The sequence below is a fragment of the Erythranthe guttata genome, chromosome 4 (genome assembly GCF_056151865.1).
Source record: "Erythranthe guttata isolate IM_541 chromosome 4, IM_541, whole genome shotgun sequence".
In the NCBI taxonomy this organism is placed as follows: Eukaryota; Viridiplantae; Streptophyta; class Magnoliopsida; order Lamiales; family Phrymaceae; genus Erythranthe; species Erythranthe guttata.
In genome coordinates this window covers 15,187,944-15,208,270 of record NC_142536.1, presented here as the reverse complement: position 1 = coordinate 15,208,270, position 20,327 = coordinate 15,187,944, and the positions used below count along the sequence as shown (strand labels likewise).

General features: G+C 31.0%; 2 protein-coding genes across 4 annotated transcripts; both read right to left on the bottom strand.

Annotated features, from left to right (window-relative positions):
* Positions 1-2,848: 2,848 nt before the first annotated feature.
* Positions 2,849-4,730, bottom strand: LOC105972621 (HNH endonuclease). The gene is made up of 4 exons (XM_012997591.2): positions 4,317-4,730; positions 3,777-3,815; positions 3,427-3,511; positions 2,849-3,324 (listed from the first exon to the last, which is right to left on the bottom strand). Exons 1-4 carry the CDS (start codon positions 4,671-4,673, stop codon positions 3,242-3,244), a joined length of 564 nt encoding a protein of 187 aa, XP_012853045.2. The 5' UTR covers positions 4,674-4,730; the 3' UTR covers positions 2,849-3,241.
* An 893-nt stretch (positions 4,731-5,623) lies between these two features.
* On the bottom strand, positions 5,624-10,144 carry REME1 (Pentatricopeptide repeat (PPR) superfamily protein). 3 transcript variants are annotated; one of them, XM_088816979.1, is made up of 3 exons: positions 9,440-10,144; positions 6,298-8,372; positions 5,624-6,197 (listed from the first exon to the last, which is right to left on the bottom strand). In XM_088816979.1, exons 1-2 carry the CDS (start codon positions 9,478-9,480, stop codon positions 6,377-6,379), a joined length of 2,037 nt encoding a protein of 678 aa, XP_088673105.1. In that variant the 5' UTR covers positions 9,481-10,144; the 3' UTR covers positions 5,624-6,197; positions 6,298-6,376. The 3 variants fall into 3 exon arrangements, with proteins under 3 accessions (XP_088673105.1, XP_088673106.1, XP_088673108.1); XM_088816980.1 differs by having other exon boundaries at positions 9,405-9,528; XM_088816982.1 differs by having other exon boundaries at positions 9,420-9,517.
* Positions 10,145-20,327: the final 10,183 nt, after the last annotated feature.

Sequence of the window (20,327 nt, the reverse complement as noted above, 5' to 3'; positions counted from 1 at the left end):
TTGAAGGGCATTCGTTACTATCAAGTCATATTGACTACATAGTAGGAATTTAGGAATAGATATTGTTGCAATATCACATTTAAAATCGGATTTTAATTATTGTAATTTGTAATACAGTAGTAAACTTATAATAGTAGGCCTATAAAAAAATACTAGTGTCACATGAAGACTTGGAAAATGAAAAGTCAATCTCCCACTACATAACTTTTCTTGGAACCTTTCCTCCATCCTATATTTAGTGCTCTTTTTGGTCATTCCTTAACAAGTGGAAACGGAAAGAAAACTAATTTAGTAATTTACATTAAAAGTCAAGCTCCACTTTGCAATTTATGTCAATCAATTGAAATTATTCAATTCAACTTGTGACCATTCCAATTAAACTTGGTTGAGATACATGTTTTGCTTAAATTTGTGTCAAAAGACGAAATTTATCGCCTCAAGGGCCCCCATCCCCTGGTCCAATAGGTTTAATGGAGGATGAAAATTATAGACTCAAAGGCTCGTTAGGGAAGCGAACTTGGGCCTGATGCCTACAGGGAACCAACTGAAATTGAAGTTGAAATTCCCACATTGCAGCTTCCAGCACTTGGTTCTAGACTCTTATAATAACTTACCACCTCTAAAACCAGTTAAGCTACTCATGCATGCAAATGTTGTGCTTAAACGTAAGAGGACAGTATGTGGAAGTTTTCTAACCTAAAACAATATTTATTTTAAAACGTAGGTATATGCAAGTTCGTGCGTAAATGTTACTAGGAATAAAAAGAGGAATGTAATTTCGGAACTTCACCGATTAATGGTATAAAATATTCAAATTATAGAATAAATAAGAAAAGAAAATGATGATAAAGGGAGATGTGGATAGTATTTGAGCATAAAGCGAATCGGGAGGGTGTCACTTTCTCAATAAAAAAGTTAGGAGTTCTTGAAATAAATAATTATTTGACAGTGTTGATCAAGATAACAAGAACAATTTAATTTAAAATTTTAATAACAATCAACACCCAAAGTCGAATTTCATTTACAAAAGGCTAGCTACGAAATGATAAAGATATTCAATTCAGGGTCAAAATCGACCTTTACGGTTAAAAAACATAACATCTTTCACCTGCTCTTTCAATTACCATTTCAAAATTGTCAGTTCAATCGGCGCCTGACTATCATTTTTTAGTCCGTTCAAAATTTTAGGTGAAAAACTGATGGGTTGGGCATAGCGGTGGTAAACAAGCTGAGCAGACTCGAAAAAACTTGAATTTGAATTCGAGTTTTTCGAGCTCAAGTTTAACCGTTTTCTTAGTTGTATGTAAACTCACGAGCCGGCTCGTAAGCCTTCTTTTAATTTTTTTTTTATTTTTTATATATTGTTTTTTTATTTAAATAATATAAAATATTATAATAATAGTATAAAAATTAAAAAGTATATAATTACAGTTCACTATTTTTGTATTTTTTTATTACAATCAGTGTTCTAAAAATCGGTCGAGGCGGCCGATTAATCGGTCTCCGAGGCGGAGGCGGTCAAAAACATTTACGATTTTAGTGTAAAGGTTTGAAAAATCGGTTTTTTGCCTCTGAGGCGGTCCGAGACAGTCTAAGGCGGTCAAACCTATATGGCGAGTCAAACTTCGGTGGCAAAAATCGATTTTTTTTTTTTTTAATATATAATTCAAAATAAAAGTTGGAATTTTAATCAACCAAATATGATTTTATGTTTTATTTTGTTTATGTTAACTGTTATTATTAAAAAACTAATGATGTATGCTAGGAATGTTCAAGAATAAATGTAAATTCAAAAAAATTGTCTTCTTATTTATATTTTATAAGGATATTTATTGTATTATTATCTTATTATTATTAAACTTTTATTATTTTATCAGGATATATACATGATGGAGATATAACTATGTTTAAATATCTTTTTATATATATGTTTTGAGTATTTATAAATAATATCTAGAAATATATTATATTAAATTTTAAAAATCGATTTATTTCCGAGTTATCACCGATTAATCACCGCCACACCGATTAATCGTGAGTCGGTCCCTGACCGCCTCTGACCCGATTACCGCTTTTTACAACCTTGATTACAATACAAATAATCTTTAATTAAAAAAAAATTCAAAATGAACTTGTGCTCGAGCTCAAGCTCGGCTCGTTCACAACGCTATTTGGGCACTTCAACATTCAGTTAAGCCTATATAAATTAAAACAATCAGGACTAGCAAAATTCTATTAATTTAGCCAAATGTTAAATTATCGAACTAAAAATTTAGTACGTTTACACCGAATCGGGGCCAAAAAAACATTATTTAATTAAGATTATTAATTTATCGAAATTCTATCGTACAAGGTTAATTTGTTCAACCAACATGATAGCGTTAAAATTTGACATTTGACTAACAATTTTTTTTTTTTAATTGAAACAGTCAACAATCACGACCCTTGATTGGCCCGAACGTTCACATGCCAGTTCCGAGTAGTTTGACTTGGCTGATTGGATTATTGACCACAGGGCAATTTTAAACTATGGGCATAAACTGAATAGTTACGAAACACGGTTCGGGTCAGACCCGGTCAAAAATTGCCCTGTGGTCAATAATCCAATTTTTTAAAAATAGTATGAAATATTTACCATTTTAATTATGAATTTTATGATTCACATGAATTAGTTTAGACTATTTTTTTTTCTTTTTTGATAAAAATAATTCATTTGAATCATATAATTCATAATTAAACTGGTAAATATTTCATACTATTTTTAAAAAAAAATTGTACAATAGAAGATCTACAACTTTCATGTTTTACATTTTCCAAAATTCGAATAGGAATTAGGTCAAAATCAACATTGAAAACGACATGCGTCGATTAACGTACACAAAACGGTACAAGGACAATGTCGTCCAGTTCATATTCGATTTAACCAAATCACAAGAAAAGTGAAATTAAGTACCACCACTAGTACAAGAAAATACAATGCAATCTTTTTCTAATGGTTCAGATTTTTTATATTTTTTATTTCCCTAATCGTCTATCGACTTATGGACATGCCGGCGGGACCCACATACAGTCGAGCTGTGTTTTGAAGTGAATATTTTTTTTTTGGTCACAAGAATACGTACCTTAAAGCTTAAAACCAATAGAAGCTCGTTAAATTCATCAAACCATCTGCATACGAATTTCTTGTCACTTGAAGCAAATATCGCAGCCAATGTGTATGTATTGTCGACGAATAAGGCAATTATTGAATTTTACATCCGCCAGAATCTTGCCCACGACGAACATTACCAAAGGCTGACAGCTCAAGAAGGTCCATATCGCGACCTGCAACATCGTGAAATTACAAAAATACCCATTGTTTCACAACTTAAGAGACTGTGTGTTGTTCTATTTCTTTTTATTAAGGAATAAAGAAGCATAATTTACCTGACACACGACAGTAAGCACTTTTCTGAATAAGATCGCTTTTCGATATCTCAGTCCGGTTTCCTTTTGATCTATTAACAGTTGCCTACAAAATAAAATGGTGATTATGGCTATTAAAATCGAACAAGTTGAACTGCAATCTAATTGTTGGTCCTATAATATTTGTCATAAAATTTTGGAAATTTTTAAAACCCGATGAATATGGTAGAAAAAATCGAATATGAATTGAAATTTTACAATTTTTAATTATAAAATTTGATTTTAAATATAAATGGGACAAGGGTAATTGGACATGTATTCCAGCAAGAAAAAAGTATCTACTAAACTTATGAGGAAGGAAAAATATTTACCTGCAACACTTGACAGTTTTCTAATGTGCTTTTTCCTCCCTGCAAATATATAAATACGGAATGTCACATGAGCAGTTCAAAACGACTTTCTATGCGAACATATGATTGTGTAATAACTGCAGAGTACACAGCCTATTTTTCTATTTTCTTTTCGATTATGTATAGAATGATCACTTACAAATAACGAGTGCAATCAAATCGCCCACAAACGTATATAGGCTTGGATAGCACTTTTACAAATGCACCGGGCAAATAAATGTGACCGTGGTTCCCATACATAGAAATTAAATCAGTAACCGAATTTAGATTCGATAAAAGGCGAATCTTGAAGCATAATAATACATGTCGACACACTCTCCGATTGGAGTATTCCTTGTTTCCCCAAAATTTGAAACAAAACATTTAGAATGGTGGTCAGGGTTCACACTAACACTAGAATCATATTGAGCTACGAAAATATCTTCCATGGAACCAAGTCTGATATTGCAGACAATTCATCAAACAGGTGGTGGGCATACAAAAATTTCACCAGAAATATACCTTAGAGTAAGGAACAATGTGGTCGTAATCATGGCATAGGCAGCCGGGGCAGCCCACGAGCTTCCTGAACACAGTATTACCCAACGGGTCACGGCGCCACCTATCCGGGTCGCGCCCCTTGATTTTCTCTGCCTTGTCCCAACATTGCTGCTTCACGCTGTGCGGGAAGCTCCTCGGATTCGAATTTTCCGGCGAGATTCCGAAGGAATCCAATCGTGAGAAGTCTTCCGTCAATAGGTCGCGGTCGACAAGTGCGGCGGCGGAAGGCGGAGGGGAGATTGACCTAGCTCGGCTTGGGGATGGGAACTTCTTCTTCTTCCGACTCTTTTTATCTGTAGTAAAGGATTTTTGACTCATTTTTTTGGGGAGCAAAAATATACCCAATTGGAAAATGGATAATGGATTTGGCTGCAGATTTTGCTATCAATTTATTTTTATTTTTATTGGGTAAATTACAACCAATCTGAGCTATGGTTAAAAGTACAATTATTCTTTCACCTGTGAATCTTCTTACACGTTCACCCTTATGGTGTTAAATTCAATATAATTTTCTAGATTCGGTGGAATGTTCTTTAGCGTTTCTGATGCACCACAATCTGATATATACAAGTCAAAAAACACATATTATGATCATCTTATTTCAAAATGTGGAGATTGAATCGAGTAACACGGGTACACACTGAAGAATATTTCATATAATCTAGAAGATTTCACTAAATTTGACACATCAATACTGAACGTGTAAGAAGATTCGTAGTTGAGGGAAGTAGTTGTAATTATCCAAACAGAAGGGTTTTTCTCGTAATTTAACCACACCTCAGGGATTATTGTAATTTGTAATGTACCATTTTTTATTTTATTTAATTAGGAGTCTAATAGGGGGTAATGGAATCGAATTGAGCTAATTACATGGCCATTCGAGCTTGTTTGAATTTTTTTTTACTCTTTAAATGTTTTATCTGTAATCGAGTATCGAGTAACTTAATCTGATTTCCAGTTCTGAGTGCACATGTAAAAATAAATAAATAAATTCAGCTAATTTTAGAAGTCCGTTTGTCCAGAAGTTGTTCGAAATTTCACTGATAATTTTTTGAAGTTCGCTGCCAATTTTCAAAAGTTCACCATCAAACTTGTGGCTATTTTTTATAAGTTTGCTGTCAATTTTCGGCCAATTTAAGGTTCAATCCCAATTCCAACCATTTCAGAAGTTCACCGGAAATTATCTTTACATTTTCTACTAAAACTTATTACGATTTTAAAGATTACCAGAAAAACAATTGCGCTTTTAAATGAGAAACGGCGTTAAATAAGAAAAAGCTGACGTGCTTCAGCAGCTTACTCGTTGAATGATTTTTACGAAATTCTCATTTTGGTTCCAACATCCGTTTCGTATTAGGTGTCGATTCAACATTCTCTACACATACAAATTACATCGTATGGTGCTACAACAACAAAAGACAGATGGAAAACCACATGGCGTAGGGATTTTGATGAGTGGCGTTACATGCCAGGTTTCAAGCTTTAAGATTTTCCGACATACCCGCCACATCATCTCATGTGTGAACAAAATCAGAGACGAGCATGGATTTCTCCAAGACTTTCGCTTGTGGAGTCGAAATTCCTTAATCTCGGAAAAAAGGTGCAGATACGAAGTTCAGGAAAATAATCTTACCTTGCTGTTTCGCATCGGCCGATAGTTTTCTTATACACGATTCTCTGGCTCTCTTGGTCTAATGCTGAACCCCAACGACGATACAGGCAAGGAGTTTCAACATTATTTAACGGACAAATTGTCGAGCAATAAACATATTAATTTATCGGAGGACTGAGGCAAACATGGCTTAAGCACATGTATTTCTGCACCAACTTGTCCTTCTATACCTGGAAACAAGAACGAAGTGAATTTCATGAGGATTCATTACGACAAAGTATACAAGATCAAGCACATATATCGGAGGAAATATTAAAAACTTAATATTACCTCATTCACAAGATATACGGATTAATCGATCATAAAATCTCGTTAGGAACTTGCGGTAGGTAATCGCATTTATTTCGTACTACCAGTAGTCGCCGCAAGAGCAAGATCCATCCTCGAAATGATGGTAACGAATAGGATCCCTAATGACAATACTTCGAGACTCCATCTTCGCCAAAAGCTTCGCGAAAACATGACAGTCGCCGCATATCCTCAGATTCTTTCTAATCCTAACCGTCTTCCCCTTCGGCAAACTCATCATACCGAAAACAATCGCGAGTTTCTCGCTGTGGTGAGCAAGAGAGTTTTCCATCTGCTCTCCTTCAAGATCTTGCAAGACGAAATTCGTGTCCGGCACATATCCCTCCCCCTTCAATCTCCACATGATTCGATTCAGCTCCTCGTGAATAGCATTTATTTCCGGGTGGGCTTTATCGCCCAATATGAAAGCATGGACGTGCTTGTTTATCTCGATCCAACTACATCCGGGCTCTTTCTGAATTCCCACATTCTTCATCGATTTCCTCAAATTTTCGACGTCTTCCCATCTTTGAGTATTGGCGTAGATATTCGACAGCAGTATATAAGTCCCCGCGTCGTGAGAATCCAAGCTCAAAACCCTTTTGGCGGCATATTCGGCAAGATCCATTTTACGGTGAACCCTACAAGCACCAAGCAGAGTTCGCCACGTCACAGCATCGGGTTCGCATTTCATTTCATTGATTAGTTCAATAGCTTCTTCGACTTTCCCAGCTCTCCCAAGAAGATCAACCATGCAGCCATAGTGCTCCCTTCCTGGATCGATCCCGAAAAGCTTCTTCATCGATTTGAAGTAGTAATCACCTTCTTTTACGAGCCCCGCATGGCTGCATGCAAACAGAACACCCAAAATCGTGATGTGATTCGGCTTTGCTCCTGAAGATTTCATCTTATCAAATAAATCGAGAGCTTTTCGGCTGTACCCATTCTGGGCTAAGCCTATTATCATGGTACTCCAAGAGATCACGTCTTTTACAGCCATTCTCGTGAAAACAAAGCTAGCATCTTCCAAACTGCCACACTTACAATACATGTCTAGAAGTGCGTTGTTAAGGACCAAGTCCCGATCGAACTTGATGACGTGGACGTGGACTTGTCTCCCCAGCTCCAATAGTGCTAAACTAGTGCAGCCTCGTAAAACACTCGTTAGAGTTGACTGGTCAGCCCCAAAACCAGATCTCCTCATTCGCATATATAGATTAAGGGCTTCATCGCCTTCACTGTTCTGGGCAAACCCACCAATAACGGAGTTCCAAACAACCAAATCCGAAGTTACCATCTCATCGAAAATGCTGAGTGCAGATTTTACTTCACCCCATCTTGAATAAATGTCGATCAAAGCACTTCTGACAAAAACATCCAACTCCAAACCAACCTTGATTATGCAACAGTGAAGTTGTTTGAGGTTCGTAAGCCCCTCACAGGCTCTCAAAACTGAAGAATACGTGTACATGTTCGGTCGAACACCATCTCTAAGCATCATAATCAACATTTCCAAGGCCTTGTACTTATGCTCGGAATTAGAGTAAGCAGCAATCATAGTCGTCCATGTAACAACATTCCTCTCAAGCATTTGATCGAACAAGAGGTGTGCTTCGTCCAGCAGATTAAACTTCACGTACATGTTCACGAGCGTGTTTTTAAGGAAAGTTTTCGGCTCGTACCCGTTGGCAAAAACATGCTGGTGAACTCGTCTGCCTTGTCTGATATCAGCATTTGCTATACAGCACTTAACGAGCTCTGTATACGTGATTGAATCAGCCCATATTTTACGTGTTTGCATTACGTCCAATGCTTTCATTGCCTTGGAGAGATCCCTCTGATAGCAGTACGTGGTGAATTCGTCGACTATATCTAAGTGATTAGTCGAAGACGAATTGGGTTGTGTCCTCCATTCGGTTGCTGCCACAGTATAGAATCTTGGGCGCCGAAGAAAGATGCCGAATAATGAGATAGGGAATGAAGTAATCTGCGAGGCGATGCTATAGCAATTGAGTCTTGATACGGGTTTCATGACCAAGGAGAACTGCATATCCGATCTGCATAGTATTTTTATTATATCAGTTGCTAAACACCGTAACTGAAAGAGATGGTAGAATTGAAAACGAATAGCTTGGCTTTGATATTGTTCCATACGCAAATACACATACAATTTAGACAAACGGTGCAAAAACTAAATCAAACTAGACCAACGTCAATTAATATTATCTGAATATATAGAATAGAATGCTTCCTACTCTAAGAAACTCATCAATTACGATTATGCTACTTCGGCCCTCAGAACATTTGAGCTTTAAATAAAGCTTTTTGCGAGATTGGGATGTTTGAATTTCATCGTCAATTAAACAGTTCCACAAGACAACATCTTTGTTAGCATCAATTCTATCAAAAAAAAACCCGACGAGCAGAATAAACGTGACCTTGTTTCCTATACGAGGAAATTAAATCAGTAACCACATTTAGCTTCGACAAAAGGCCAGCCTTGCGGCACATAATACATGTAATGAAATATATCTTATTTTCCACAACGGTGACAAAACACAAACACCGAAACCATCCCTATCAAATTTCTTAAACAATTATATAACCAAATCATATCGAGCCATGAAAGATATCCCGACATTAAACGTGTTCCATGAGACCAAGTCTGTCCTTTCACACAATTCATCAAACAGCTGGTGGGCATCTCGGATTCCCCCACAAACATAATAAAAATGTAAAGAAGCATGCTTGACATTCAAAAATAAAATGAATCCTTGCCGAAACTGCCAGCCACTTGATATTCGTTCTGATCATAAGAAGATATTTTCAACTAGAATTGGAGAATGAAACCTATAACACTGTATCTCAATAGCTTTTAACTTGGCGTTACAAACACCAATTCCATAACTATCTAAACAATCAGTCATACATTTTCAACGACCTATACATATACATATATATATATATATACACAACAAGACGCACATCATAAAGCACACAAACGCACATATAGAATATATTATACATGTGCATATAAGAAGAAGAATAAAAAAAAAACAGAATATTTACTACTGACGGTAGAAATTTACCTTAGAGTAAGTAACAATTTGGTCGTAATCATGGCACAGGCAACCGAATTACGACCGGATTCTGATTTTCCGGCATTCCGAGGGCTTCGAATTGTGAGAACTCTTCCGTCAAGAGTTTTTTTATTTTTTCTTTTTCTATAAAATAAAATGGGGTTTTTTGCAAAAACTACCCCTGTAAAATTTCTAATTGCTGAAAACGCCCCTATGTTAAAAACATTAGCAAGAAACCCCCTATGAAAGTTATTCAAAGCCAAAAAGGCCCCTGACAGGTTATCGTGCGCCACACTCGCCGTATGTGCGTCTGGGGTACGTTTTCGAACCTGAAATAACCTAAATACCCTTTATATTAGAAGTTTTTATAATTACAGATTTATCCCAAAATTTTCTGCACCAAAATGAACTTTTTAAAATTTTCAATTCAGTCCTTTCTATTTTCAGAAAGGCCATCTTTCCGACCCACTTTTTCTGAATATTTTTTCCACCAAAAACCATCAACTGAACCAATATCCTCAATGTCATTTTTGTTGCAAATCCAGAAAAATAAAAAGGGAAGAATACATAACCTTTTAGTCATTTTTTCCATGTAAAAGATTGGAAGAAAAAACTTCGATTTTGACCTCAACTTCACCATTCTCGACAACCCAAAACTTGGAATTCACCATTCTCGATAACCCAAAGCTCACTGTTGATGGAGAAGAGACCCTTGGGGCAGCGGTGTGAGCTATGAAAAATATGAATTTTGCCGAATTTTTTTTAAGGAAGAATTTGACTGAATTTGGCCAAAGCTCACTGTTGTTGATAACCCAAAGCTCACTGTTGTTGTTTCTTTAAGGAAGAATTTGGTCGATTTTTTCGATTTTGTGTTATTTTTTGGCAGAATTTGTTGTAAGAATGAGTAAAATGGTGGGTTGAGATGAGGGGTGCCGGCCCTTTATTTTTTCTTTTTTTTTTTTTATATATTAATTTATGTTTTCTTTTATTTTGTTTGATCAAAATTAAAATATTAGTAAAAATAAGTAGGGACATTAGAGTCATTGCACGTAAGTCAACAACTAATTTTTAAATAAGGGGCTGTGTGTTTTTTAAAATAAAACATAGGGGGGTTTTTGTTAATTTTTAAAACATAAGGACTTTTTCAACAATTACAAATAACACAGGGGGTTTCATGCTATTAGCTCAAATAAAATGTTTATTGTTTGGGTGCAAATTTGCACCGGGACTGCCCGTTTATCATAAAAAATCGGATGCTAATCACTAGTGGACACGTAGGCATATCTCAATGGAAAATAGGTTGTTATTCAATCTTAATTATCGGGCACCTTAAAAAAATTATTATATATATATAAAAAAAAATGGGTTTTTTTTTTTTTTTAAATATAAAATCCAATAGAAATGTCAAACAAGAGAATAATATAAGTTTAGACTCGATGGTCTGTTTTAATAGGAAAATCGATGACATAGGATAATTGACACGTGGATAGGTTAAATAAAAATATAATTAGGATTCTAATAATTGGGAAAAAAAAAAGGAAAAAAAGAAAACCCCAGCATAACCCGTAACCCCTCTAACCCTAAATTATAATCAGCGTGATTTATCAATAGTTAAAAACTTCAATAGTTAAAACAAAACAATTGAGATGGTTTTTCTCCAAGTAACATAAAAGAGTAAAATGTAGTTCATGAATAATAATCAAAATAAAAATAAAAATAAAAACAAGAAAGGAGACCCAAAGATAAATAAACAATATTACAGTAAAACATAAAAATATTTATTTCATAGCCAAAAGCATAATATATTGACCCACTAAATATATTTATTTCTTTTTTGTATTCTCCTTTCCTATTTTAATTTTGCTATTTATTCCCCAAATAGTCTTCTTTAATTAAGTGGGATTTGTACAGAGTTAATTTATTTTTCCTCCACGTGTCATATGATGGGTGGAATCCGCTTATTCTTTAAAATCGGCTCATCCGTCTGGAATTTAAACTCTTATTGTTTTATAAAATGTTTGTTACCAAATTTTGAATTTTTTATGCCTCATTATTTAATAGTATTTGTCTATTTGATGTCTAGTTTTCTTATTACAAATCCAATTACATGAAAATGATCGAATTATCTTTTTTTATTGTACATAGTTTTTTTTTTCTTCTTTTTAATATTTATATTTTGTTATTTTTTATTTTTCAAAAAAATTATTTTATTTTTAATTTTTCGATTTTTTTGTCTTCTTCTGTTTTTCCCATATTTTTTTTATTTTTCAAAAAAAAAATAACTTTTTTCGGGAAACAAAATTATTTTTCGATATTTTTTTCAAAAAAAATTAATATTTTTCGATTTTTTTTCTGAATTTATGTTTCTTCAGTTTTTCCGATATTTATTTTATTTTTCGAAAAAAAAATAATTCTTTTTTTCGGAAAAAAAAAATTTATAGTTCGAATTTTCTTTTCCGAATTTTTTTTTTTTTTTTTCAAAAAAATATTTTTTATATTTTTCAATTTTTTCGGAAAACTTTTTTTTCGAAAAAAAATATTTTTGAAATTATCTTTTTTTTTTAATTTTTTTTGATTTTTCTTTTTAAATTTATTTTCTAATATTTTTGAATTTTATTTTTTTTATATTTTATATTTATTTATTTTTAAAAAAATTGAATATGTCATTGTGATAAATAGATGAAAGCTAGAAGGACAATTTTGCCATTAATATATCTAATCATAGCACAATAATTTATTTGACCTCTCAAGGTCCAGTTAGTTATCTCTCAATTAGCTAAGATAAACCATGACAAAACTATTTTGACGGGTCGATCCGGAAATAATAGTACTAATCAAACATCAAACTAAACCTTACTATTTAGTTAATCTTGACTCATCATGCCAACAAAATAGGGCGTAAATAAACAAGTATTAAAAAAGAAAAAGATAAAGATAACTAATGCTTGTTTGTACTCGGGGTATACATCGCATGGATCGGGTAAGCCCTTTCGGAAAAATTTCAATTGTTTTTGGAAATGAAAAACTAGTTCCAATTCAATTTTAACAAAAACTATCGAATAAATTTCGGAATCGTAATTCTAAAAATTGGAATGAAAAAGGTTGTTCCAAAATCGGAAAATTTTGGATCGGAATTCGGAAATTTCTATTTTCTGGCCGCCTAAGATATAATGATATATAATACACAATAATATTAAGTGTAATATTCGGAGGAAAAAAAACAAAAAAAAAATCTGAACTTAAAATTAGAACGGAAATCAAAATTTCATATATATAATTCAATTCCGGCCCAAATAATTTTGGAAAATTCGAAACTCGGAATTTCGTAATTCGATTGAAAAATATTGTTCCAAAATTAAAAAAAAAAATCACATCGAAATCGGCAAAAATCAGAAATTTCATTCCAACTTCCACATCTATACATATATAACGGGTTTTTTGAAAAAATCACCTCTGTGTAATCTCGAATTGCTGAAAAAGATCTCGTGTTAAAATAATTAGCAAATAACCCCCTAAGAGCTGACCGTGCGCTTCACTCACCCTGAATGCGAGTGGGGGTTTGTTTTTTGACACGAAAATACCAAAATACCCCCATATATTTCATAATCACAAAATGAAGTTAATAAGATTTTCAAATGAATCCTTTATATTTTCAAATAAACCCTCTTTTTCAACCTCAAGAACAACCCTCCACTTTTTCACTGTAATTTTTTCCAGCAAAAGCCATCAACTAGCATGAAGTTCATTTCTATTCCAAATCCAAGAAAACAAAAGGGAAGAAAAATGGCGTCTCAAGTTTTTTCGGCGCATCCCTGCCCAAACCCAAAAAAAAATAAAAAAAAATTCTTAAAAGCATTTCTTCCAATTTCCATAGCATTTTCTTCAAATTTGTGAAACTTAAGTCCTATCCTGAGGAAGAAGAAGAAGAAGAAGAATGTCGAACTCGAAAAATCATTCTCCGTCACTGCATAGCTACTCCACCAAACTCGAAGCCGACTCTCCGGATCCACCACGCTACCGCCGCTGCCTTTGAATGCCACCACCACTACTATAGTTTCTGAATCCACAATTTTCGTCAACCGAAAATTGCCGTGCAGCACTTTTTTCTTTTTATCTGAAAAAAACAAAAAAAAAAAAAAATCACGGCCACCACCGTCGGAGAGAAGCTGGTTTGCCTCATTCATGTGATATTTCTTTCTCTCTTTTTTTTCATTTTTTTTATTTAAAATTGAAATATCACTAAAAACTATTAATGATAGTTTAGTCATTGCATACAAGTCAATCATCAATTTCAAATTAAGGAGCGGTGTGCTTCGTAAAACACAACATACGGGGTCTTGCTAATATTTTCAACACGAGAACTTTTTGACACTTCGAAATTACACTGGGGTTCTGCGCAATTAGCTCCATATATAACTTTGGGAATACGGGGTCTGACCAAAAAAGAAAAAGAAAAAGAAAAAGAAAAGGGAAAAATGAATACGGGAAAATTGACAACTGACATCAACATGCCCTCGGAGAAACTTCATCAAGGTTCAGATTTTCCCACACGGTGAGTCTTTGCCCCAAATCAAGTCAATGTGTGATTCTATCAAAAAAAAAAAGTCAATGTGTGATTGACTTGTTTGTTGCTGAAATCTCTGCAATCCGACGTGTAATACTTATTTAATCATGTAAGTCTAGAGTCTTTATAAAGTATCTTGGCTAAATTACAACTACACCTCTGAGCTATATTAAAATAATTTTAAGGTCCCTATGATGTTGGTAATTGCAGTCATACCCCTGAAACAATTACCGGAGCCAAGATTTTGATGTCCTGGGGACTGATATGCACTATATTTACTTATTGCGGGGGTCGTTAATGCTCCCATAGAAGTTATAAATCTTACATAAAATAATAAGGATTTAAGAAACGTGAGGAGAGTCATGTCATCATCCCCTAGCTCTATGTTGTCTCCACCACTACCTGAAATTAATAGTCCGTTAGAATCCTAATGGAATAACTTATCCAATGTATTATTTTGTTAGAGTTTCTAACAATGTTTCAGGGGTGATTGGATACTACGTGAACCTTAAAGTTATTTAAGCATAGTAATTCACCCAAGTTACTTTGTATTTGAATGATTCGAATTACATAGAATGAAAATAAGCAGAAATCAAGTTTTCAGTTTTGTGTTTGAACCAAAGTTATCAGTGTTGTGTTTGAACTTGGTTCGATAACCAACCGAATCATGTTCGGACGAGCTTTAATCGAGGCGAACACAAATCCAGATATGCACAAGGGATATTCTGCAAGTGGAAACTCTCTAGGGATGTTTGGTTATATTTTTAATGGGATTTTCTAGATTTCAAAATTTCTGATGGAAAAAGTAGATGTATTGGTTCTTGTGTAGAAAATGAGAATATGTTTGGATGAAAATGTGTTTTTAGTTTTATATAGATGTAGAAATGAAAATATGTTTGGTTGTTGAGTATTTTCTCTACAAAAGTACGTGCAAAAGTATAATATAATGATGGTGGTTATTATTATTATTATTATTATTATTAATCATATTAATATTAATATTATTAATATTATTATTATTGATGAGATGGGAGAAAAAATAGAGGAGAGAGAAATAGGTTAGTAGGTATTATTATAGGTTCGAAAAGTGGGAAAAATATGAATAGTATATTTCTATTGGAAATTGTTTTAAGAAAAATAGGATTTTCAAGTGAAAAATCTCAAACAAACGTAATCCCAATCTATATATAATATAAAAAGAGAATCTATGCCCTCAATGATTGACATGTGGCAAATGATGATGTCATTTGTCAAAATTGCTTAGTTGGAGTTCAATTGATGAGGTGAATTCTGCAATTGATTATGTGGCATTTTTATTTATGGATGTTTTTAAGTTTTTTCCTATTTTACATTTACACAATCATTTAATAATTACCACATGTATATATATTATTTCCAAAGTTAATATTTTATAAATTCGAAATAAAAAAAATCTTATTTATATTTTCAGTATTTCAAAATATATTTATTCAAATAAATACATGAAACTCAATTGTTTTACGAATATTCAAAAAAATTTCATAAAAACAAATATTTTTTTAAATACTAAAATATTAAAATAAAGGAATATGTTTTTTTTTTTTAATTTTCAATATTTTAGAATATTTGAATATCCATTCCTTTAAAAATAAAAATAATAAAATGTTTTAGTTTTTAATTGAAGTATTTAATAAATATACACTTTTTTTATATAATTTATATATATATATATATATATATATATATATATATATATATATATATATATATATATATATATATATATATATATATATATATATATTATATCATGCATTTAATATACTATAAATTTAAAAAATATTATTTTTTAATATTTTTACTTTTTCGAAATATGTTTTTCGCCTGTATTTAAAAAAATAAAAATTGAAACACTCAATTTCGTTTCTATGAATATTCAATTTTTTTAATATTATGTATATATTTTCCATTTTTTTTATACTATGAATATATTGCCAAATTTTTTTAATATTATGTAAATATTTTCGAATTATTTATATTATGGATTTTTTTCGACTTTTTTATAGTATGTATATAGTTTCCGTTTTTTTTTTATATTATGAATATTTTTTTCGATTTTTTTTTTGTATAGTATGTATATATTTTTCAAATTTTCTTATATTATGTATATATTTTCAAATTTTATAAGATTTTAAAGTTAAATGACATTTATTTTAATTATGTCCATATATATATATATATATATATATATATATATATATATATATATATATATATATATATATATATATATATATATATATATATATATATATATATATATATATATATATATATATATGGTAAGTATATCAATTTATATTGAAAGAAGGTTTGCCATATCAAAATATATATATATATATATATATATATATATATATATATATATATATATATATATATAATCTCGACATACTATATTTTCAATTGCATATAACAACCAATTAATCAATATTATTATCCATATATACAATGCACGATTTGCTTTCTTCATTTATTTTCTTATTTTTTGGTTTGTTTCTGTTATAGCGTGATTCGATTTATTTTACTAATATAAAAATCTTTTGAATTTTTATATTTTCCATAAAAGATGGTTCATGCTCAATACTATTTAAACCCTTCAACCTTCATTTCACTTCTCACTACCACCATTCCATTACAAAGTGCACAATGTTGGTATACATTAGTTTAATTTATATGTTTTTATACTTTTATATTGTTATCTTTTTTTTTTCATTTTAAATTTGTTTTAATGTCGATTGAAAACAAAATTCTTACGCAATTTATCTAGAAAATGGGTTAATTTGCATTTCTTTTTTGCAGATTTTATGCCGTGGAATTGGTATTGGCTTTAGAATCCCCGTTAGTCAGCAACTCAGCATCGTTTACAAAGATTTATTAACAGAGATTTGAAGCCGGTTGTATTCTTAGTTTTCAGTGTCAAATATGTCTTGAATCTTAGTTAGTACACCCTTTTACCTGATAGTAATTGGTTCCATCTTCTTTAACTTCATATATATATATTTTAATCCATTTTTTTTACTTACCAAGTATTCAAATATTTATATTTTCTTGATTTATTTAACGTGTTTGCATGGGTGCAGTCTACACGTTACGGTATGGTGGACGTGGTCGGATTAATTGGAAGTATGTCCTTCGATTTCCATTTCTATATGAAGTTACAAAGTCAAGCTTGATGAATTCGATGCCCTAGCTATCGAAGCTACAGTAAAATTTGTTGATATTGTCTGAATGTACAATTTCATATGTTTACATGCATGCACATGCCTGACAAGATCTTTTTTTTGTGTTCAATGTTGGGCATCTTGAATCAGATAATTATGTTCGCCTTTTAATTCCGTGTTTACAAGGTATAACTCTACATAAGAAAAGGTATATGTGATACTTCTCACTCAACATAAGGCTTCGTTTCTTAAAATTTTCTGACAGGAATATTTTTGATAGCTTTTTCATCACTGTAGTGTTGTTTGTAAATCTATTTCTCCATCAACGTTGCGTTGTTTGTTATATAGTTAACATCATCTATTAGCGTTGTTATTGGATGAATATTTCAACAGCCTTTTCATATAATTTTCACAGATTTATCTCATGAATTAATAACAAGCTCTCTGCTAGATATGTATCTGACATAGAATAATGAGTTCCACTTTTCTGTTTAGATTTTGAAGGTACGGAGAATTTAATAGGGCGACACAAGCACACATATACACCTAGATAAAAAATTTCAAGTTTTTTTAATTTTTATTATTGATTAGTAGTTTGATTGGGGCAATTGTAAATTTGTGTTTTGAAAAAAAAAATGTAATCCCCTCACTTTATTGTTGCATATAATGGAATGCATTTTCTTGGTCCAGTTGTGTCGTCAAATGATACATGTCGCAACACTTTGGTAAGTTGGTTGTGTGAGTCTTGATTCTTAATACAATTTTTTTTTCTTTTGATGTTGAAGTTTATTTTAAAGGGTTCTTTTTATAATATACAATATATATTTATATGTCTTAACCACACTTTGTACCCTCGAAATGTAGTCTTTTTGCAATTTGATTGCCGAAAATATTTAATAGTATTTTACAGTATTGAACCATAATAAATCATACACAATGCACCCCGTACTTATTTTTTAGAAGTTATGAGTATTTTTCATCTTTTTGGTGATTTTGTTTAGGCGGGATATACTAAAATATTATTTTAATTTCAAATGAAAAACGCAAAAAAAAAAATGTCTCCTTAAACTATATTTTCTCACAGAAAGAAAGAAGGAATTCTCATAAACTTTTATCACCAAACAATTCAATTGTAGGACATTTATTGCAGTTGGTGAAAATATTTGGTGAATTTTTATTATAAAAAAATATAATTTTTCAGTAATTTGTGAGAAAATGGCGAACGGGAAACTAAAAATTTTAAGGTGATGCATCTTTGCTCCGCAATGATAAATATATTAAAATATTTAAAAAATACCATGATTGAGTACACCGTGTTGGTTTTCCTTTCTTAAGTGAACGGGAATATTTTTATCTTTTCATTATTATTTATTTTCATGGTTTAAAATACAGGTAAACATTTTGATATATCTATCACTCCACCATTTTATCACAAGATAAGTAGAAAAATATAATTTCTCATATAAAAGAAACACGACGAATTTCATTTTACCAGTTTCGATAAAAGACAAATAATTTGGTGATAAACTATTTGTAACATCAATTTTTTTGTGAGAAAATAAAAGTTTCGAGTTTGAACGAGATATTTTACTATTTTTTGCACTTTTTTTTTGTTTTTTTGAAATGAAAAATAACAAAATATATTACTTAAGGATGACATATATTTATGAAATTTGGGTTGAAAGATGAGAAAAATAAAAAAAAAATTGATTTGACAATTTGCATCATTATAGAAGTACAACTAAAAATATTAAATTCACCTCAATATTTTTTTAAACATTGATACGGGGTGAATTGTGAATGATTTTTTGAACTTTGATGGTTCATATTCTATTGATTTTTTTGTGCATATTCTATTGATTTTTTTCAAGGATACAAAGTGCCAAAATACAACTTTTAAGAGATGCAATGTGGAATTAAGCCCTATTATATATAGGTTAAATACAGTTTGCACCCTTAAAGTATAGGGGTATTAACACTTACCCTTTAAAGTTACAAATGTAACACTTACCTTTTCCATTAGTGAATTTAACTTTGAATGATATATTATTTTTCTTCCCAAAATGTCTTCTAGCCATTATAAAAAAATGAATATGGAATAATAGTTTTCAACAATCTTTCAAAAACTCAGTTTAATTATGTAATTAAAAATTATTAAAAATATTAATTTGATTTATGATGTACCTCCGCATTTTAATTACTGTATGACCCTAATATAAATAAAAATTTCAATTAATTTTTCTGAAAATTAATAAAATTTGTTAAACATTTATGGGAAAAATAATAATTAATATGTTAGAGTCATATATTATTTAATATAATTAACAAGATCAATTATAAAATTAAAATTAAATTCGAGTAATTACTAAACTTTTCTTTAAATAACAATGAACATAAAGTAAAAAAAATGAAACCAAAATTCATTGTTTTTCGTTCGTAAAATTATATTTTGAAATAATAAAATTGAGATATATTTTGAAAGGGTGTTTAAAAAAGTTATTGTTGCATATTCATTATTTATATAATGATTTGAAGGGTATTATTTATGGAATAAAAATTCCACATTATCAAAGTCAAAGTCTTTCTACCAAATTCATTACGGAGGTGGTAAGTGTTACATGTGTAACTTTAAGGGAGTAAGTGTTACTAGCCTATACTTTAGGGGTGCAAACTGTATTTAACCCTAATTTGTATCAAGTTGAGTGATTTGTTAATGATTGAAATATATATTTAGATGATTATTTACTAAGTTTTGCCATATCTGAATGGAATCAATTCTTATTTTCGATAATTATTGTTTAAGTATGTAAATTAATTATAATAGACTAATATGTAAATTTAACATGTTATTTATTGTGTTAGTATTATATTCTTATCCGTATATACTTTAACTATTAGTATTAGTATTAGTATTAGTATTGGTATTAGTATTGGTATTGATATTGGTATTCGTATTAGTATTCGTATTAGTATTAGTATTAGTATTAGTATTAGTATTAGTATTAGTATTAGTATTAGTATTAGTATTAGTATTAGTATTAGCATTAGTATTAGCATTAATATTAACATTAGTATTATATTATTATATTATATTATATTATTATCAGTATAACTATAAGTATAATAATTAGTATTACTATTAGTATTAGTATTATGATTAGCATT